At 41.2% G+C, this 23,521-nt stretch overlaps 1 protein-coding gene across 1 annotated transcript in view; it reads right to left on the bottom strand.

The window, feature by feature from the left end:
• LOC124301652 (uncharacterized) overlaps positions 1 to 23,521 on the bottom strand; it is a 310,056-nt gene that overhangs the window by 88,244 nt on the left and 198,291 nt on the right. The window contains exon 7 of the mRNA XM_046756994.1: positions 7,100 to 7,289. Within this exon, the coding sequence (XP_046612950.1) occupies positions 7,100 to 7,289 (190 nt within the window). The remainder of the gene's footprint in view (positions 1 to 7,099; positions 7,290 to 23,521) is intronic.

Below are 23,521 nucleotides of genomic sequence, written 5' to 3' on the forward strand. Positions count from 1 at the left end.
AATACTAATTTTCATTTTCTACCTAGAACTATGTTTTTCGATTGTGGTAAAAAATGAAAATAGTCAAGGACCGAGCGGTAAGCGGAATTAATAATTTCTCTCGGTGTATTATTTGAGCGATAATATTTGCACATGAAATATAAATTATCCTTAATAATTAAATGAACGTATCCAAAATTGTTGCACCAGTTTTTGCTCTTGAAAATTTGAATCCTGACATACATGCCGAGATACTTGGGCCTTTAGTATTCCGAGACAGAGAGCGGCTATCCGAAGGCCAACATTGTTTCGCGGACCCCAGTTTGTGTGGCAGGTAATAGTTAGGCAACATATCTCCGTCTATTCTGACCCCTGAATGTAGGCGCGTCGGCACGTTGCATCGACGGGTATCCGTGCAGTGTTCGTCGAACATACGTGACGACCCTGCAGGGGTTGTTGTACATACAAGGTGGAAGGGTGAGCGAACGAGCTGCAGGACGAATTTCACCCCGGCTATCGGACTCGCAATTTCGCACTGGTTGACGAACACGACACGGGAGGAGAAAATAACACCGAGTACCTGAAACGTTTCGATTATTTTCATTTTCTGCTTAGGTGCCGCGGATTATTTACGGAACGATTATACCTGTTTATTGAAAAAACGCGAATCCTAGCGCGGTGTGATCACGGAATTACTCGCGGCTCATTCGTAAGTCGAAAACATTTTATTAGTCACCTCGTTTCATTTCGTCGATCGATGTTGGCGAAATAATTGAAGAACAAAAGTTTTCTCGCGAATCTTAGATCGACGAATTTTGAAACTTTTAACATTGTTAGGTGCAGTGCTACATCCATGGTTACGAAAATTTCAACACCCTTGAGGAAATTTACGAAACACTGTCGAAAAATACAGACGACCCGGGGAGGATTCGAGGATTTTTCAAACGGCGAGCCGAGGTCACAGCTCGAGGGGTTGAAATTACGTTGCATACGAGGATTTAGCGACGGGTTCGCGTGGAATCGTTAAAACGCGGTGCTAAACCACAACAGTTTCACCCTATTCAGACAGGCGTAAATCAACAATTAAAACTATCGCCATAAATAATTATTGCGTGTTGAAAGGAGGGAAAGTAACTCGTTCGTATAATTTTACCCCCCGTGTATCTTTTTTCGTCCTTCTCGTTCGAGGTGACTAATTCGTGGCTGAGAATGAATTAACCGAAAAATAAATGACGAGCTGAGTTGGCGAAAAACTGGTGTTTAATTTATTTTTCAAAAATGTGACTCGTCACGCGGTTCGTAACGAACGGCGATATATTCGAGCGGCAAACAGAAGTCGACTCACCCTCCCCAAATTTTCATACCGACTGCAGGGGATGCGATAATTATTAACTGGTTTATTTAACGCGGTTCTCCCTCAGCGGCCCACCCGCTTCACCTCGCTTTCTCGACTAACTTTGAATTAAACACGAATCCATTTGGACATATTTTCCCACGAGATTGGCGGGCGATTCGACGCGTTTATACCGCAGAGGCTGAACCTACATACATACGCACATATAAATTTGACGCACCTTGCAGTGGTCGGAAATATAATTTCCGATTATGCAAACCGCGCTGCTGCACCTTTTCCAAGTCAATTTTCCGACAAATTTTCCCGCAGGAATTCTGGCCAAAAATTCTTACCCAATCTTATACGGAAACACTCGGAGTGCATTCCACGCGACATGTCAACTGGGCCCAAGAATTTGACCTGCGGGCGTAAAATTGCGGGGGCCACATCCCGAGAGGTAAATGGCGAAGGAAATCCCCAGAGATTACCGGGCAACACGTGCACGCCCACTTCGAACATGCCCATCTTTAATTATACAATACTGTCTCGAGTCCGGTTAATCCTACGGGGGGTTGTTATAATCGAGTGTAATTCAGCTGACGGAACGGGGCCCGGGAATCAGGGAGGAGGCAGCTCCAATTATCCTGCGGGAACGGCGTTCCCACCTCCCCCCTTCTCGCCCCCCGGAAGGAAAACCGGGATTCCCGTGGGAAGCGGAAGTCGGATGAATTATTGAGACGGTCGAATGTTGCGATCGAGATGAAATCACTGAAGGGACGCGTGGATGGATGGATGCTTTTTGTCGTTGAAGAAGCGAAAGAATTTACAAATTTCTAATCGAATCGGGGTGAAGAGCGAGAACGAGAGGGGAAGGAGAAGTGCCGATGCGAACCGGAGAACTCGGGGCGGATAAGTGGAGCGACGAAATGGGAAAATCACAAATCTTCATTAGAGACACCGCCGAGTGTCTGACCGGAGTTCTCGTTCGGTTCTGGAACAGCTCTGGTTCTGGAGGGTCGGGACCCCGGCCTCCCATCCTGCAGGACGCTCGCCTCACTCCTTTCGGGGATACGGAGGGGCTGTAAGACCGGACATTTCAATAAACCCCGGCAAACGCGACCCCGAACCACTGACCGCCACCACCGACCCCGCAGCCTCGGTTCTACACCCGCAACTTTGCCCGAGACTAAATGCAATTTCACGTCTCTCGAGGAACTACACAATACGGTTAATTGCAATTCATTATTTTCCGGTCTCATTTTCGTCGCTGTTAACCTTACGAGAATTATCAAAGTTGGTTGACGAAAAGAGGGAAGCATCGAGTCGAAAGTCGGCTTTACTGTATTTAAGTTGAGTGGGAAATTTTAGAAATTGGATTATACTGGATTTGATGCTGGGGGTGGAATTGTAGAAGAGTCATGAAATAGCGGGAAGGGCACAATTACGAATCTTTAAATACGAGACAACAGACGATACGAAATTTCAAACCGTAAACAATCGAAAACTAGAAAGTCAAAGTACAGAACGCTAAAATTTGTATTTAAAATTTACGAAAATATGGAATCGTTGAAATAATATTTTAGTTTTTTTCATACTTTGCTATCCTACATTTTAACTTTTCTATATTTCAAATTTCTACGTTATAAAACTCTGTAAACTAGATTTGAGCGTTCAGGAAAATTTGATATTGCACACCTGTATTTTCCAAATTTTCGACAATTTTCCCCCATTCGTCAATCCGACGTTAAGAGTGTCAAGGAATACGATAAAAATAATTTTCATACCTTCCAAATATTTCAAATCCGACTCGAGGAGAATTCTTTACGTCCGCTTTACGCTTTTACAATTGAATACATTTAGCAAACAAATTCGAGACTTGCAATAGTGAAAATAACTTTCAATTGAATACGAAACTGCACGAACTTAATTCGGTAAAATGAATTGAATATAGTAGAAAATTACCTTTTGAAAAAAGTGGTAAGTAATTTGTGAGTGGAAAAAGGTTCGACTGAATTGATTTGTACCTAATTTGGCAAGTAAATGATCGCGAGTTCGAAGTTTGACAGTGATCGCGATTCGAGAGAAGTTTGTGCGAAAATCGTGGCTTCAACAACATGTTGGATACGACAAAAACACAAAACGTAAAAGGAGCAGATTTCTCTTTCGTAAAGTTTGAGTATCCGGAAACCTGGAAGCAGACCTAATTTGTCGTCCGCTACATCAATTCCGATCGGATTAGCGGAATGATTTCCTACTATATACGAAAGTGACCGGCCCCTGGTTTTTCCTATAAATCTATTTTCCCCTTCGCTCCACGCTTCATCTGATTGGCTGACATTTCGTAGAGCTGACGACCCTCTCTTTTACGGATCGGGCTAATGGGCCTGCGAACTACAGATGGGAATTCGTCGAAATAAGGATCATCCGTCGTAATGGTTGAAGGTCTTTGTCACGTGTATTTTTCACCCCCTCTTCCACCGCGAGCGTCGAATAGAAAGCCCTGTTTAAATTATCCCGAAATTCCGTTGAATTGCGGAATTCGCGTATTACGATGCTAATGAAAATTCAATCAAATCACGCGTATTTCTCTTTTCGCTGTGATCAGAGAGAAGGTCTACGTATTTTTCCAAGACTTAGACGCGGCTCGTCGAAGGGAATTCCGCCTCATAGGCAGGAATCAATTTCGTCTTTCGTTTGAGAATTACCCCGACGCTGTATTCGAACAGAGACGAAACGACGCCCCTTTTTCGCTCCTCGATTCAACTTCTCTGTCCGAAAATCCGCGCAGGTATTGACGAAGGGCGCGCAATGGTCACGGGACAAATTTAACCGGAAACCTTTCAGTTGCCGACGCGACACGTCGCTCCCTTATACTTCCCTCTCTTCCCGTTCGCAGTCCCGAGATCGACTCGCTGATGGAAAAATAAAATTCCCATCCCTATCCTTCTCTCCGCTACTAGGCAGCGATTGTCATTTACACACAATCAGAGTGTGGTGCCTTTTTTCAACCGCAATTTCCGTTTCCCGTTCACGGAAACGGAATTGAAAAAAATTTCCGGATCACCCAGTTTCTAAATTGTCCACTGGCTCGGAAAAAAAAAAAAAAAAAAAACTGTAAGAAGTTTATTCCAAATTTGAGCCCATTTTCGTGTCATCAAACGCACAGAAATCCACGCAGCGAACTTCGTCCAATTTGGCAAATTTCGCAAATATCCAATACAGTTGTATTTTTCCAAGACGATTCGCGTTGCGCGGGTTTGGGTGAAAAAATATCCGATATAAGCTTATGAAAATGGCACCATGATAGTCGAAGATGTTGAGTTTGGTGACCGCTGCAGCAGGAAGGGAGGGGGGGGGGGGGAGGGGGTGGTTTCGGATTGAGGGCACAGGTCGCGTATTGGATCGAGATTTGGGATAACTCGAGTACGGCGCTCTGCGAGGATGAAGGAGGGTTTCTCGAGGTCGGAAGGAGGAGGAGGAGGAGGACCAGAAGGGAATGCGAGGGTCTGTCAGATGTCTTCGTTGTAACGAGACCGCGGTCTGGAAGGGACCGACTGACTGACTGACTAGACTGCCTTTCCCGTATAGAATCCTGCACCAAGACTGCCCAACCAATCCCGATAACGGCCCGCGGTGGAAGCTCCTTCGCTTCACCCGGTTGCCCATTCTTTAAAATTCAAAGACAGATATATTTTCTTCTTCGTCGATATCTATCTCTCCGGCTCGATTCACCGGCCTACGTCAAACCGGATCAAGATTAATCCCCTGCAGCATCTCCCAAACGGGGATCGGACGTCCCTCGGGAAAACGGAGCCGTTTTAACGCAATGATAACTTGGAGTTCTGTTGTTTTTTTTTTTTTTTTTTTTTTTTTTGTTTTGTATTTTGACTTTTTTGTAAAAGAAACTTGCAAGTATAACCAATTTTTAACAGCAGTATGCTTTCGGGCCTCGTTGTAACAATCATAACGACCAATAACGTCCTTACTTCTGATGAAATGATTTTTTATTTTTTTTTTTAGGATTCTTAGCGATCTTATTATAATGCGAAATGTTCCTGGTAGCAATTCAAGTTGTTTTATTGAGTAGAAGCGATGATGATTGTACGGCAGTGGCGCGTATTTCGAATTGAATGGTTGTCATTCGTGAAAAAAATTCCTTAACAGATTTTCTGTTGAATCGCAGACGCTTGAAACTTTCATCGCAGAAGTACACCAGCGAACTACGTCGATCACATTATAAGCAGTTCACGTTGTTCAGACAAACAGACGCTGCACGGATCTGAAACGGGGAGAAGAAGAGTAAAAAAAAAAAAAAAAAACAGACTGAAAACAAAGATTATACACGATTTAACAGATTGGTGGAGGCTCACGGTGCAAGGAAAATCCAAAGCGAAGAGCGAGGCGGACGTCGAGCCATCTAGCTGTATGAGAACGGCCATGGAAGTCGGTTAAGAGGATTACGCGGATGGGATGTCGCGCTTGGAATTCTTGCTTATGCGAATCCAGGAAACAATAGCTCCAGAGTTGGCAGAAATATGTGCACGTACATGTATGCGCTTATTTATACGCATATACGTAAATTATACCCGTTGAACATCATACCGAGAACCTTTACACGCGATCCGTTCGTAATCCTCAACGTCCGATCAACCCAGGTGAAGAATATCCCACCGCTGCCACCAATTTTCGAGCGAATAATTGCTCAAGTCAATCTTGTGTTCATCGTTTCAGAATGCTTTGCTTTTTAACGACTATTTAGATTGTTGACGCTGCCGGATTTTCATTCGAATGAAAATTAATTTCAAAATACGTTATGGATTCAAACGATTAGTCAAATTAACTTTCGAGTAGTAGTTCACAGATCTCCAAAGGAAAAAAAAAAGGAAAAATTAGCTGAGTAGGGGAGGATTTTCACTCTCTCTTATGACTGATGGGAGGATAAATTGATTGTCACGTAGCGTAGGAAGGAACGTGAGTCTGGTCGCTTCGGCAGTGAACCCTTTTCAGGATATATCCGTCTTCGTGATTATCCTGAGGAGAACAGTGTTGGCGGAATGTTTGCAATACATACCGACGTCGCGCGATCTCGTAGCTGATATCCCCGGGGCAAATATTTAGACAGTTGTGTTTGCGGATCGTTGAGACTGTAGGTGTAAGGCGTTACCATACCTTACGACGATACTATGCGTTGCGTTACGTTACGTTACGTTTCCCTCCCAGTCTCAGCTAGACCCTAGACAACGGTGTCGCAGTCTGAACGTCAAGCTGTCTCCGCTATTCGCATTGACGTAGGTATGGTCGGTTAGCGGATTATCAAAACCTGTCAGATATGCCTGTGTCGAGGAATTCTCGGAGCTGGATTTAACCGTCGCAATTAAAATTGATGAGTATCACTTTTCCTTGGGTACATAACATATACATGGGGAAGGATAATTATTACCTCAGCCGCTGGCTTGCAGCTGATTTTAATAATAAATCGAATTACAATGTGGGTACGTTAGTATAGATCTGAAGTTTCGATCGATCAAGCGTGATCCAAAGCTCGAGTTTTCGTTTATTTTGAGTTCAGATCACGAAAGAATATGTGAATTAATGGAATACTTGGCCTCGAATTCGTGCTTTTTTACAGATCATAACCAAGTTTCTTGAGTTGCTCTTCCAAACTTCACGATCATAGTTGTTATCATCGTGTATTTTACGCGGAAGACGATGCCAGGGTGAATACTTTTTATCTTCGGTAGATTTCCAGTGAAATCGATGGAATCAAAGGGTGAAAAATCTTCCTACCTTTCCAACACCGGTGAGTTCCTTGACGCCGATCCTCCTGAGAAGCGCCGGAGGAGCCGGTGGGGGAGATTTGAGAAGAAGAGCGGCATAGCCGTTCGGAGAAATCGGTTGTTCATCCGAAGCGATGCCCTCGTCGCCGGATCGGCGTCTCCGATGAGGACTCGATGAGAGGTTTAGCTTTTGCGCGGCTCTGGAACATGGAAACAAGAGTATTAATGCGTTTCACGAGACAACGAAGACCACGAAAATCGGTATGCCGCAAACTCGCTATAATAAAATTGAATAAATATAGGAAACGGGGCTTCCTCGAGCCGCAGGGATCGGACGATTAAAAGCCGATTCGTCTTGTCCTTCCTTCCTGCCTTCCCGGAATTTCGGTGGCACAAACGCGGGCGACATACCTTAGCTCCTGGCTCCAGCTCCTGGAGAAGGGCGCGGTAATCAGGGAAGGTAATGTACCGGAACCAGGGGGTTCCCGGGGGTTCCGGGACGCTTACCTCTCGCTCCCTCTCCCTCTCCCTTTCCCTCTCCCCCCCCCCTCCCTCCTCTCTCACCCTCTCCGCGGCCTCGTTAACCCACGCTCTGTGAAATTGGAAATACCGGTCCCGCTCGTTGCCGGAGGCAGACCCGGTGCACCCTGCGGCTTCAGGGGTGGAGGTAGAGGGGCGTCATAAAAAAATTTCAACTTATCAACCCGCACAAGCTTTCTTTCTATCCTTATTTTTGTTCCCCCACCTCTTCTACGTCTGTACCATTTTACAGGTTCATATTTTGAAGTGCAACACGTCGCTATACGTTATTGTATCCGGTATTTATTTATTCGATTGATAAAACAGTTGTACGAGCACCGTTTTCTTTTTCGCACATCTTTTCAACCGTTATTTTCATCTCTTTGACCAGACAGAAGAAAAAATATACTTCATCCCACATTAGAGAGTATCGCAAGTCAACTGTAGACTTATAAATAGCGTTTCATTATTGTTATTTAGAGTAAATAGTATTTTATCCATTTACGGACGATTTTTTATTTCGTAAAACCTTCGGTAATGATCAATTAATTAACTATCGGTTCATCTTTTGTCCATAATATAATACGAGTCAAACTACGACAGCTGATTTTTCAACATTCTCACGCATTCCTGAGTTTGAAATTTTTAAATTTTAGTTTCATCTCTTTTCACCGTAATTTTACAGTATTATTCTCAGTCAGGGACCATTTAACGACGCAAGTACAAAAAATCCTACATGGAATATTTTTCTTTTTTTACAAGGGTTATCACGTTTAGGTGAATGAGCATGAGAACAAAATAAAAATTCAGGGTATAAGCTACACATTTACCTATGTACATTGTACAATATGCATACACTGTGCCTGCGTCCTAGCGTATCTTTTCGGCTAGTTAATTTAGGTTTTAACGAGGTAACGCAGCCAAATTTTGTCACAAACATTGCGCCGCCGACTCAAACCGTACAAAAACTATACACGGTCCGACGTTTATGATACAGTTTCACAGTTTGTAGCAGTATTTTTTTCCCTGGTTCTATTTTTATTTCAACGTTTTTTTCTACCTTCTTTTTCACCTTTCGCTGTTGTTTGGCTCTTGTTCTGTCGTTCCATTATGGATTTTACGAGGCGGAACTACTTTCACGGAGGCTGAAAAACTGCGTATAGAAACACTGTTACATACAAGTCCGTGACGTTTAATTAACCCGACGAAAAATAAACTTAAATAAAAGTTATAGCCACTCGACCACAGCATTCGTTTACTTATATTGTGCTTTCTACTATAAGTCGTTGTTTTTTCTCTTCTGTCCGCGGACTCATTGGGATCCATTTTTTGTGGCTCGTTTATAAACATACAGACGATTAAGGAAAACGCTTACAGGTGAGAAATTTGAAGCTCTAACAGAGCGAGGAAGATGAGAAGAAAAAAAAAAACGAGGAAGACAAACACGCGGGAAAGAAAGATACGTTCATTGATGGAGACGTCGGAGGCGCCGAAGGGTGTCAAGTCAAATTGAGCGTGACACGCAACCGGGAAGGATCCATCACTGCAGTCTACAGCTTCTGCCTTGCTTTCCTAGTTCGCCGTGTGTATTCTTGCCACCGATTTTCCGTCTGTCTTCTCAACTATACATGTACGATGCGCTAGCAGAAGTCCCTCAGGATATTAGGGAATGGAAAAGGAAGATACCTAACAGGAAGTGAAAGAATCCGGTATACATAGGACGAGTATAAAAACTTTTCTCGAAAATCAAATCGAGAAAAAATTCTATGACGTCCATAGTTTTTCGACGCAAATTACGCGACCGTTTTTGAAAAATCAGCCCAAACTCCTTCTCTTCTTTTTATCGGCAGACTCGACCCGACAAAGAAAGGGACTTTCTCGCGTGGATTGGGTTCGCAGCATTGTTTTATCGACTTCAGGAACGAAGACCCAGGTGCGTGTCACCCTCGCACAATCTAAGCATCAATCAAGATTGCGAGTCCACGATGTGCTTTCGTTCGAAAGACGCGCGTGTCCTTTGACTCTTGTTCCAAAACAGAAAACGATCTATGCGCGTATTCGAAATTACTCGTTTGTTTTTTTTCAAGCTAAAAAAGACAATGTTTAAGTTTTTATCCAGCTTTAATTTATTTGGAATCAAATTTCACATGAGAGATAATGAAACGATGAAAAATAGTTTTGGCGAAGTAAAAAATGGTTGAACAATGTAAATCCACGCAAAGCTTCAAGTGACGAAGAATTCAATTTTTCACATCCTAAATCGCCTAATTTGGAAATAAATTTTATTTAAAATGTATTTATGTATTCAGAATACACTGTTATTAAGATCGTTTCTTTTTTTTTTTTTTGCTTTCTTCAAATCCGATCATCTTATTTCATTTTTCATTCCGCGAAAGATTAGGAAGAGTCCAATTAGAAGGAAAATTCAACGACGGTCGACGGTTTTAAGGTTCAAACAAAATGTGACACGGTTAATTTGAAAGATAATTTACGTCCGTGGAGACATTTGAAGCTTGGCAGTGAGCCACGGTTACGAAGAAGAGAAGGGGTACGTACGTACTGCAACACTAGACGCTCTGCAACGACGTGTAAGTATAGAGAGGTATCTGGTTAATCACGGAAATTATGGCACGAGCCTTGCTAAACGTCAGAACCAGTTTACCTCGTCATTAGTAAGCCCCGCGCCAGGAATTATTCCGTTCGAATCGCTTCCGGAATGTTGAAGCTCCCGTTTTCAACCTCTAATGTAAAAACAAACGTGATAAACGGTTTTGAAAATCGTTAATCATTCGAAAACAGAGAAAAAGATGGAACTGAACCTTCGGACCGATGATTTATCCACGCTCAAAATTAGTCCGCGATGTATCTTAATTTCAACAGTTTTTGTCGCATCTCCCATTCTTCCGTATCTTGTAATGGATTATCATTGTCTGTTCTCGGCACAGCCTCGTCTCCTTCAGAATTTAATTTTAGCCTCGTTTTTGAATTTGCGAGCTGGTTTGAAAACCTCGTTAAAATGAACATTCTTCCGCCTCTCTTCAGCAACGCTTAAGGTATTTCTGAAGCCTTTTCTCTTCTGGCTTCCTGAAATCGACAGTCTGAAGAACAGGGGTTTCTCGAAGGAAAGTGTAACCTGTGCGGACGTTGAAGGGGAAGAAGACGAAGAAGGAGGAGGAGGAGGAGGAGAAAAGTTAGGTAACGTACGAGGAACGAAGCGAGGCAATTCAATCAGACGTGGTAGCAGCGAACAGCTGAGACCACGCATCCCGGCACTCTTTCTCTTTCTCTCTTTATTTTCCCCCTTCGTCCGTCCCACTTATCCACCGCATGATTTATTGCCGAACATTTTTGCAATCTTATTACACGTATGTGCGGTTGTTTCGCGATTTCGACACAGCTGGTTATCGGTACTACGCATCGCTACAAACAATGATGAATTGAACCTTCGGTTCTTCAAACTTTAACGACCAGACTCTGTTTAATTTCCCGCCGACGGGGCTCCGAGGCCGAAATATGCGTGGAGGATACCATGCTTAAAAGAGAAAAGAAATGACGGATTAAAATAAGTAAAACTTGTAGTTACGGTTTTCATTTTTCACCTTAACCGAATACTATAGTCCTGGAAACAAACTGAAAAACTGTAACCAAAAAATGTAGTATAATTATTGTCCATTTTTTTACCATCGTCACTAGCACTACATTGTTTGTAATTAAAAAAGTGACTAGTACAAATTTTCTTGTAACTCCAACAATACTTTAATCGTCGCCGAAACGATAGGCATCTTATCGTAGTTTCGTAACTACTTTAAGAAATGAAATTTGTCGCGGTGTGTGAGCGATAAGTTTTTTTAAAAAAAAAAGGTTGCAAAATTTATGGATTATGGAGAAGACCTGGCGTGCACGTTCTTTTCGGTACCCCTGATGGCTGGAGGGGTCGGAAAAGGCAATCGCAAAAACGTGAAATACGGTTATACGCGATTCCTCGTGTCGCCTCGATGACGAGGGCGCTTTCTTCGGCCCTCTTCGGTCGTTCTTTACTCCGTAACTTCGAGGGTTTCGCCGCGTCTAAGTGCAGAAAAGGGCGTCGTATGGCGACCGGCTCATTTCATGCCGCGTTACAGTTGTAATTTGAATATTAGCCGGATTTATCGCCGTCATTCTTCGGTTCAGTCCAGAGTTTATACACGCTCCTATAATATCGAGCCGTTAATCAAACCATAATACCGTGGAACTTCGCGCCTCGCAGTGAAAATTTTCACAGGTTATCGTAATTTTCTTTCATCTCTCTCGGATCGTTTCGTTTCTCGCTCGGCAGATCCAACGCCGCGAAACTGAGTAGAGGGGGGAAGCGGGGGAAAGGGAGCGAGTGAGATGATCTTGGAAAGCGAAGCCAATTTTCTAGTACTTCAGAACACGCGTTTTCACCTCTCCACTTCCTCCACCGACTTGACAATTTTACCCGTCTACCTTCTTGACATTTTTTCTGGATTTTGAATAGCGGGAGATGCTGCGAAACCAAAATTGGTTAGACACGCGTTCAGAGTGACGTATTCATTCTTCAATATCCATACACCGGTCGCCACGAATCATGTAGTCGATTCTTCAATCTCCCTTCACGTGGAAAATTGTTCCTTGGTCCGAAATACCGCCAACTTTTTCACCTCATGTCTTTTCTCTCCTGTTTTCGTGACGTTTCGACTCAAAAAACACTTGATATAATTCGACGTCTCGTTCTTAGGAAACCAGCTTCTGATTACACAAAAAAAGAAAGCCATAAGAATTTTTATAGGCAGAATCGACGAGGATGGGGATGAACAATGAACGACGCAATTTTTCATCTTCGCCGACTCATCCGATCGCGGCTCTCTACCAAATTCACACGAGACTCTTCACACGATTCAGTTCAATGGTTATGATTGAACTTCCAGGCCTGGTTATTTGACTCACAGTATCGATTTCACGGACCCGTGAATGTGTGACATAAAGCTGACCGTCGAATAGTCGGATCTGGTTTTAATTTGCGACTTTTAGAAGGACTTTCCACGGGCAAAAAGGATCTCGAGTATACCCTCAAGCCAGTCCTTGTGAGTCGAACCTTTTATTGCACAGGGACCTCGGCGAGGAGTGAAATTCTCCGAAATGTATATTGAATCTTGACCGTCCTTCACAAGTCGCTGACAATTTGATTGCATTTTCAGAGATGCAAAGTCAAGCGGTATAATTACAACTAATATAGCTTCGAAATAACACACTTAGCTGTGAACATATGACACTCCACTGAAATGAGTCTGTAATAAATTCTAAATTCTTTTTGAACTGCTTTAATTGAATAACGAGTGAACAATGTAGTAAATTAAACTGAATTCAATTCGTAAGACTGAGAATTCATTCCGAATAAGAACGCATACTCACACTCAAACCTATACCGGTTGGCAAAGTTAACCCGCTGAAATTTACAACAGAAATGGGCAAGCATTGAATAGCGAAGGGACTCGTCCCGAGTCTGTTGACATTTTTAAGAAATTCCTCAAGCTTACCGCCCCCTCCGTGGGGGTTTAGTCTGACATTATGCTAACCTGCCTCGAAGTCCGCCCCACCTTCTCTTCGCCCGCTACTTTTCCACGGGTTTCCTAGCACGGCATTTCCGCTGAGCTCGACGAGCCGAACCCGACCTCGGGACTTGCATGCCTACTTCGTCTCGAACCCTCGCCTCGAAGAACGCCTTGATCTATGAGCTCGTCCGCCACCTCGTCACTTGTTAACACCTACACCGCCCCCTTTCGAACCGCTATCGCTACCCTCGCCTCGGCGAAATATCCTTAAACTGTAAAAAGTTACGCGTCCCCGGGGAGAGACGGGATCGAAGATCCGAATATCGGTATTTGCATGTGTCTAAAGTCCTTTAGGCGACACACTAGGATGTCCCAATTCTTTCTGAAACGTGTTGTACGTCCATGTTTTTACCCGCGTGCGTTCATCGGAAGCTTATGGGGTGCGGGGGAAAAAATATAAAAAGATCAAAAACTTGAAGGGCCATAAAGTCGAATGTTTGAAGAAAGAATAACGTGATAGATAGAATTTAAAAATGTTGAGAGTCGAAGTAAGTAAGTCTGAGGAGGAAAATATTAGAAAGGTCAAGACACAGAATGACAAACTGTGGAATCGTATACAGATTTTCGATTTTGTTATACCATGTTTTGATCCTTCTATATTTCGACTTACCATGTTTTCAATTTTCCGTACTTGAACTTTCAAAATTTTAAAATTCTACGAATAAAATATTCGCTACTTTGTTCCTTCTATAAACTAGCAATTCTAGTTTTTTACCCTCACCCAGCTCATGATCATAGCTACGGTTGAGGGCGAGGAAAATATCATACCTACAGTACCTACTGAATGAGATTAGGTGTGCATATACATTGTTAGAGAAGCTTAATTATGGCGGTATAATATCGTGCAGAACTGTTGTTGACATTATTGTGCGAACAACGGAACGACAGACGAAGATCCGGGAAAGCAGCTCATCGTCAATCGGATATGGAGAGAGTCGAGTCTGGGGCGAAACAAGCTAATTGGATTACAAGAAAGATCAAAGCGGGGAGGTCTGCAAGGGTAATGAATGATTTGGCGCGGCATCGGTGATAATTACGGCCTTGTGAGATTCGCTCGCTCACTCGCTCAGTCAGTCACTCAGCGCCGTTCACGGTGAGCCTTAATATTTTTAAATGAAAAGTTCGAGGACCCCAAAGCTACGATTGGGAATTTGTTATAAATCGTCTCTATAATACATTTTTCATTAACTTGAAATAATCCCCTGGGCCGTTTTTTTTATTTCTTAAAAATTCGTCAAAATTGCTATGTATAATAACTTAAACGCTAAATAAGCTGGTTCATCCTTATTATACGAGTTTGAATAAGTAACTTTTTTCAAATAAAAATTTCTTTTTCAAAAAAAAAATTATTTTATTAATTTTATAAATATGGCTAGTTTTTAGTGATTGTTGAAAAATACTTGAATAAAATATTCATGTTACTATTACAATAATGATTTGCAAGTACTTTAACTTACTTAAATATTTATTCAAACTCGTATCATAAGAATGAACCAGCTTATTTAGCGTTTAAGTTATTATACATAGCAATTTTGACGAATTTTTAAGAAATAAAAAAAACGGCCCAGGGGATTATTTCAAGTTGATGAAAAATGTATTATAGAGACGATTTATAACAAATTCCCAATCGTAGTTTTGGGGTCCTCGAACTTTTCATTTAAAAATATTAAGACTCACCGTGCGTTATATTTCATTCGCCCTGCGACTGTAAGAGGAAACGAATTCCTTGATGTTATCACAATACTCTACGGCGGACTGCAAAGATCGAATGATCAAAGAGAGAGAGAGAGAGAGAGTAGGTCTGAAGAGAGCGAACCTAGATACTCATCCGTTATTCAACTGTATAACATGAATATTGAAGGGTTTTCAGATTCGTACAAAGTTGCGACATCGAACCGCGAATAACGGATAGAATTCAATGATCAGGAATTAAATTGCGGGTGGAGAAGCCGACCGGGATTTTCCACCTTCTTCCGCGTCTCAGATGTAAAAGTACAACGAAATGTTTCGACGATTTGATGCCGGCGAAATTACCTCGGAGACGCGTATATACGCGTTCGCTTTAGCAGTATACATACGTGTAAGTTGCCTTTAACGTCCGAGAGGAATAAACGAAATATAAGGGAAACGAGAGGAATGGAAACTGCGAATAAAGACTGGCCCAGCCGCCCGCGTCGGTTTTGTGGGCGAATTTATATTTAAACCATTTATACTCGCGGAAATATCAGCGTCCCTCTGATGTACGCGGCGGCGAAAAGCCGTAAACCGCGACGCTCGAGTACCGCACTTCACTTCCCTCGGTTTTTGGCATTCATTTTCGCACTGTGCGTTTCCCAAATTGTCGGATTAACGTTTCGCCTGAATCACGCGAATCAGTTCGCGTAATACTTTTGCCTCGTGAAGAGTATTATTTTTATTTTATTTTTTTTTCCCGACCTCCGTCAAGTTTTTTACTACTAGAAACGTTGACTAGAAATCAATCCAGTGAAAGGAAAAGCTACAGAGAATAGAGGATTACGACACAATAAGAAAATTTATTGATTTCTCTACGCGGAGAGGCGATTAGTCGTGATTAAAAACAGCAGCTCGGATTGTTGAAAGGTGATTCGTGATATTCGATTCCACCCGAGTTTATTCCGTACGTAAAAAACGATCCTTCTTCCGTTCCCTATTTTCGTTATATCGTACCCTACGATATTTTGTGCGAATACACGAGCTGCAAACCGGCCTGGAGTTAATTCTTCACTTTTCACGTACGAGAAAAAAAGTTCAATCATACGAGCAGCGTTGAATCGATCATTCGAATCAAATACTATGCAATATTGTGCAACGCTTGACGTGCAGGTGTACCTTCACGTAGAGCAATCAAAATTTAATTGATTCAATCGCGAATGTTTCAATTTTCACTCGGTATAGAGAGACGTTTAATCAAAAACTATTCAGCCTTCTTCGCAACCATCGCTTCATTTTTTTCTCCCTATAACGTAATCGTTAATGAACTTTTATCAATCGTATGTTGATATATGAATAATCGTACGATGATTACAAAACTCGCCGACAGAAGAAAAGTAAAGAAATACAATATATTCCAGCTGAATTTCTGTCCGTTTCGCCTTATCTTACACTATATCGTTACTCTGACAATGAGCAAAATTTTCTTCGTTATAGTAACTAGCAAAATTCAATAAAGCAGGTATCGTTAAAAAAACTGTTTGAATATTGTTGTAATTGCGAAATACGAGGTACGCCTAACCATTTTGCGTTATTCTCGACCTTTCTTCGGTAATTGCAACGCAAGATCAGTTTTTTTGGTTTACTCTACTTTTTTAGTTAAACAAGGCTTTAACGTCAATTTATTATTGCACAAGCATTAAATTTTCGCAACGGCTACAAAAAAATATAGCAACAGTGATCGTAATGAGAAAGAATAGTAACGGATACTAAACTTTCCGGTAACAGCTAGACAACTAATTTTCATTTTCTACCTAGAACTATATTTTTCGATCGCGGTAAAAAATGAAAATAGTTAAGGACTGAGCGGTAACCGGAACTAAAAATTTCTCTCAGTGTACTTCGGAAGTCTCTCGGGCTCTTTTCATCGCTGCCTTGCGTTTACTTCCTGACATTGTTTTCACAGCAATTACTCCCGAAGACGTGCATCAGACAGCAGTCGGACTCTCGGGAGGTCGCGAAGAGAAACGGACGTCCGGCTAAAGTAGTGTAGACACAGCTGCGGTCAGCCGCGAATGCAGGAGAAGACCGAGTAGTAACGACCGTACGATTCGGACAGGTGTTAAGCCGCGCTGCCTTTTTCACTAGAATTCGCACAACAAATCTCTCCAAACAATTCCGAGCTCACCTAAATTTCCTTCGCGAACTGCATTCGGAAGCTGCAAGCTCGCACCTTTTTTCACTTCCTCACATAATGGCGTTCCTGTAACATCTGGTCCATAAGGTTGTCACCAAATTTGTATGTAATATTATTACAGTCAATCCCAAATTGTGACACTTCTATTGAACTTCTGAAAAAATGTGATTCACTTTCCTGTGCCTACTTTTTGTTGTAATTAATTTCTCACTTAGTCCGTAATTTACTTCAAAAATCTCTTGTATCAATATCTCGTTTGCATCAGTTTCGACCTTGAATTCGACAGTTATTGAAAAATCTAGCTTTCCAACTATTTTTCCACTCTATCTCCCCAATATAATCTAATATGTAACAAACAGAACATTTGTTATGAGTTCTGTTCACTGTTACCCAGTATAAAGGACAGTTATACAATTATTTCAAGTCATATTTTCTTTTGTTTTTCTTTGCTAGCCTGAATGTAAGCGGTTAGGCCTGGTCAAAACGTTGAAATAAATATTTATTTAACGACCGTCTCCGACGAAATTTCTTCATTCGTTATAATGACGAGCAGATAATTAGCTCCGCAAGTTGCAAGCAGGAAATGAAAATGCGAAGATTTTGGTCTACAGATTTATAGTACCGGAGTTTAGTGAATGAGACTGAATAGTTGAACTACAAGTTGTAGGACAGAGGGAGTTCTGAATAATGTGCATGTGTTCCTGGCTTTTGCCTACCTTCTATACCGTGGTTCGAGCCAATGTATGAGCTTGAGAAACTTCGCAAATACTTGCCCGTAACGCAGGTTCGCAAGCTCTCGCCGTATCCTGCTGGTGCAGTGAATAGCTCTTCCACTCACTCGTCACTAACTCTCCAGCGAGTTCTTATAACAGGCACTGTGATTGTACTTTGCGAGAACACAAACACGCGTGTCACGCGTGTCTCGGATGTGTGGTTCTAGTGTGGAACACAGAAGGCCTTAACACATCCCTTGGAAAATAACTATTCGAAGCTGTGTCGTCTTCTCATCCGTTATCGTTTATCTCGGGGAAATCCCAGGTCTGTTTTAGAATTACGTGATCACAACGAGTACAAGGTAGAAAGTCGAGTAGAGATTGTGGATTTTAAAACGTCGATCAAACGTGAAACCTCAATTGTTTAACAGATCCAAAAATGTCGATCGTTTAAAAAAAACCTTGAAAACCTCAAAAATCTTCGATAAATGTTGAGACTAAAAATGTTCTGGAATATTTTCGAATTGTTTGAAACCCTGGAAACCGATGTACGAAATGATAAAGGACGTGGGTACACTGTCTTTAAAGTAATATGTGCTGATGAGAAAAAAATTTTATAAAAAAAAATATCTGTCGATCAACATTCACGAGATTTTTGTTTCGCGTTTGTTGAAAAGGCTGCACGAAACGGACAATTTTTTTTTCGCTTCATGACAGTGCCTATTAGTAAAAATTTGTGCCGATCGATCGGTTCCTATCTCATAGGCTGCGTAGATTATACCTTGAGGTTGATGAAAGGAAAACGAAGGCGGAGTCCGATCTCGTGAATAACTGTGCGTGGGTTGTCCATCAAGATTATTGTATTTTTATGTAAACAACGGGTTGTGTACGGGAAATTAATAGCCTTCGTGAGAAATGATTTCCATTAACGGTAGGGTACGGGATTTTTTCGTCTTCTTTTTTTTTTTTTTGTTACCGTGGTTTATACTCCTAGTTTTCTTTTCTTTCGTGTTTATTTTTCCATTTAGCGACTGGCACGAATAAAAAATACATCAAGCTACTCGGCGAGCTTTCGGAATTAATTGGATCGAATCCAGAAGGTGAAGTCACTTTTTTCCATCGCTTCTCTTTCTTTTCCCTCTAAAGAAGAAAAAAAATAAAGAGTAACCCCTGCATCGTCGTGCGTTTTATGACCTGGGTGCAAAAAACTGTAGAAACAGCGAAGCTGAGCCTCTATGCACTTATATCGAGCGTCCCGGTACACAATTGCAGAATATATTCTCACACGCGTCAAGCACTGTTTTACCTGCGTGTGGGTGGAGGAGCCTCTGCACTTACGCAAGAGTTACTGCAGCAGAACTGCCTTCGGGACACGCAAAGTCTGCGTGCCTGCAGTGGAAGTTATGCGACTTGAAAAGCTGCAGGCTCTTAAAGATTTATACCGCGATGCAAAAGAAGCTCGAGGGGTTTCAAGTATTCTCCTGCACGAGTCTGCTTGTGAATCGTCACTTCGATACGCGCCCTAATAACATTTTATCAGTCTTCACGGCTTCCGTATTTATCTAAAATATCGAAAGCATACAGTCATTTTATTCCGCTAGTTCTCAGTTAAGACTCACGCGGGCTATAAAATTTGTGAGAGTAAGTGAAAAAGAAAATGAAAAAAAAAAAAATACACGTCCGTCAAGAGTGAGAAATGTGTTGCCTTTTTTTTCAGGAATTGTATACAGCCAACAGGGAAGACAAATTGTAAGGAAAACTGTATCCGATGCAAGCCATGCTGTTCGCCAAGCGGTGAAAATTGTATCTGTATAGGCATAGTCAAAACTTCCGTAGTTCTTCGAAACGCTCGCGAAGTTAGTCGTAAATCAAAAGATGGCGCCTACGTCGAGCGTGTCTCGTTGTTGTGGCCGGTGTTTTTTTATTCCACACATCCTTCTCCTCCGATTTGACGTCATTTTCAGCAAAACGCGCTGCCCAGTTGTCGTCAGAATTGCACTCGCCGAAAAAACAGGGGGGGGAGAGGGGGAGGGAGATCCGAAATAAATTAGAAATCGGGATAAGGAAACGAAAGGACGGAAAGAAAGAAAGAAAGAAGGAAGGAATGAAAAAGAAATAAAAACTGGCACCGTGCGAGTCGTAAAAATGTCGCGTCTTTGCCCGCGTGCGGTTAATTAGGGGGGCGGAGTGGTCTGTAATGGCGAATTAACCTCAGTCTCTCCACCTCCGTGTTTTATTAGTTTAGAACACCGTAACGACTTATGAGCGGCGATTTACTTCTTCGGTTACCGGTCCTCGCGACTCCCCAAATACTGCGGAATGCCTCGAGGTGTGCCGCTGTATAAGTGTGTTAAATTAAAAGCAAAAGCTACGACAGATGATGTACACGTTAAGCCACCCGGTACTTTTTAGGGGCAGCGATAATTAAGCACAACGAAACTTGGTAAACCATTTAAGGCGCACCGGTTGCTATATATGTGTAAGTATAATATAGACCTCAGGTAATTATTAATTCCCACGGTATATTATTAATTACATTAGTTTCTTTGTACATAGATTTAAAAATCAAGCCGCGTGTTTCAGTTTGTTCATTTTTTTTTTTTTTTTTTTTTTTTAAACTTTTATTTCTCACAATTATGATTATGATTCGGTGAAAATACTTCGGTGAAAAAGAATAATTTTTTTTTCTCTTCGTCAATTGACAAGTTTTTCTTAATTAATGGGCTCTGTGTCTTTTCGAATGTGTTTTGTTTTTGAATGTTTTCATCACAAACGAGTCCAGAGCTTTGAAAGCAACTATAATTATGTGCATTACTGTCATTCGACAGTTCAACTTTCTCTTCTGCTACTCTTCCGTCCAGCGACGTTTTTTTGTCTTGCTGGGGATAAAAATTTAATTTTATTTCTAATAATTATTACATCGAAATATCGAAGTCTTTCATCGGAAAACTGAGTATAAAAGACTGTTAACGAGACAAAAATCTAACGAAAGGACTTGAGAAAAGGAAAATGGAAATGGGAAAAAAATAAGAGCCGACATTTAATTTCCTATTGGCCGGATGGTTGACACTTAAGGAGACAGGTTTAGCGGGAATTAATGGTCTGTATTAGACAAATGAGTTACTTTCTCGTTTCACCGTGCCGAGGGACAGGAAAATAAAAACGCTGGTACAAAAAAAAAGACGAAAAGATAAAGAAAAGCAAAAAAGAGCCAGAAGTCCCGACGACACATGTCGCGCGAACGCTACTGTGACTTCTATTAAAAGAGGTCTAGTCGTCGTTGAAGAGGGAGAAGAGAAAATAAAAAAACGTTGAGAAAAATTAAAAATAAATCGCCCAAATGAGGCGCGTATATTTCATTCATTCGCTCACTCACGGATATAACCGCATTCACTACTCGTCGTCTATTGCTTTCTGGCTGCAGCTCGGTGGTGAGAAGCGTAAGGGGAAAAAGAAGAAGAATAAGAAGAGGAAGTCGGAAAAATAAGATTGAAAGTCAGATAAGCACAGTCGGACACACCGCGTTAAACAGGAAACAAAGATCTCAAATCGTATATACGTAAAGTTTATTTGCCCGATTTATTTGACGATAAAGTTTTATTTATTTTTTTTACAATTAACGCAGGTTGAAAATTGGACAGAAATCCATAATTACCACCAATTCTATCGCTAGATAGTCGTACGATAAATATTTAGTGAATTATTTTATTCGTAAATTACACTAACATCATTTTACAAATAGAAAATATAAAAAATAAGGGAATGATAAAAAAAAGCTTAGATATGCTTGAAAACCGGGTTGACTATTTCGGTTTTGCTCTACGATGGTTATTCTATTCTGAAAACTGTTGTCCATAAATTCAAGGAAACACGTTTTTCTTCTTATTTCATTGTCAGCGTCGTAAGATATTTGATTTTGGCGCGTTGCATCTATCGATACTGATTATGATGAAAAAACATTTCAATATTGCATTGACTGCTGAGAACAAAAAATAAATCTTGTAGTAAACGATCGTGTCCGTAAAAAGAGCTGTCGATGAGTGAAATCGAACGGACTACAAGACGTTCAAAAAATTCGCAGTAATTTGAAATGAATCAGCGACATCTAATTGTAAGCTTTTGTTCAAAATCCCAGTATTTATTGTTTGCAAATCTTCAAAGATACCTTCGTAGCCTCCAAACATAACAATTTGCCAAGCACTTGAGTTACGACTACACAGTAGTAAAATGTTAATAAAAGTATCGAATTTGGTTAGCCAGCTTCTCATAAAAAAAACCAAAATTTCACCCTATCATCAAACAGAAACTAGCTCCTCCATAATCAGTGAAAGCGAAAAATGAGAATCATGTACCGCAGGATCTATTTCAGTGAGTCCGTACGGGTTGAAACAAGGGTGAAGCTGGTGTTGTAAACGGCAAATGTTTGTTGTTCTCAGGCGACAGATAAACGTGCCACGTGTTTAGAGATCCACGTTCGTGTGTAGCCTGGACGTCGGCGTAAAAAATTGTATACTCAAGCCGGACTTGAAACATATTTTGTAACTATGTTTAGAATAAGAAGGTGGCTTGGCAGGAGGCGCTTCAAAGAGAGACACAGACTGACAGGATCGCTCGAGTAAGACGAAGAGTCGGACGTGATATCGTTTACAACGTGAATTTTTCGAAACAATTAACATGTCGCATCACTCGTTTATACCGCTTTAGCACATTGTTCAAGCCGCATGAATTATCTACGCTGTCACACTGCGCTCGACGAGGCATTTACAACAGCTCGAATTAAAATTTTAAACTGACGTAAGCGCGTCGACGAATTATTCGCAAACGCCGCTCACGCGCAGACCGAAAATATATAATTGTTTTTTTTTTTTTTTGTTAGAGGCATGTGAATAATCCTAACCAGGCCAGCCATGTGTTTCTAAACGCCACGTTCATGCTCGTTGTCAAATATTTTCCATGCAATTAACAGTGTCAAGAGAGAGTGAATTCGCATCCTCGAGGCCTTTTTGAACATTCCGTTGTAAATTCCATCCAAATCCCACAGCGAGAACGGAATTTTTTACTTTTATTACTTCTTTAACTTTGTTTGTTATACTTAACTGTCATTTTAATTCAATTGTACACATTATGTATCTCATTTTGTCATACATTATATATGTGTACTGCAATGTTCACTGATTCCTTCCTTTTCCGGCTAGCTTGTTTTCCATCCGAAACAAAATACAAGCTCGTTTCTACACGAATCATCTGACGATAACTCGTCATTGTCAAATAATTTGTATAGAATCGAACTCGCATTTTTATTCGGAGCGTAAACAAGTCAGTCGGAAGAGGAAGGCATTAACGAACATTATTGTACACAAGTCTGTAATCTGTTCCTTGTTAAGTGGATTTGATAATTACAGTTCGTCAAATGTTCGCCTCGTTATCACGATGGATGAGAATAATTGATTATTTTAAATAAACGAATTTTGTACATACTAGATTGTTAAAATCATTCCAAGTAATTGTGAGAAGTGATTGTGGTAACAATTTGGTAATTTTCGAGAACGATATTCATGCAGCGAAATAATCATTTCAATCAGCGAAATCTATGGAACTAAGTTAATCAGGAATCACGTTAAAACCGACTCAAACCAGCCGAGATACGTACATTACGTTCATTAAGAATTATTGCACGGTATTGATTATTTCTCGCAACGATCATCGGTGTAAGAATTTTT

This window comes from Neodiprion virginianus, chromosome 3 (assembly GCF_021901495.1).
Source record: "Neodiprion virginianus isolate iyNeoVirg1 chromosome 3, iyNeoVirg1.1, whole genome shotgun sequence".
NCBI classification, from domain to species: domain Eukaryota; kingdom Metazoa; phylum Arthropoda; class Insecta; order Hymenoptera; family Diprionidae; genus Neodiprion; species Neodiprion virginianus.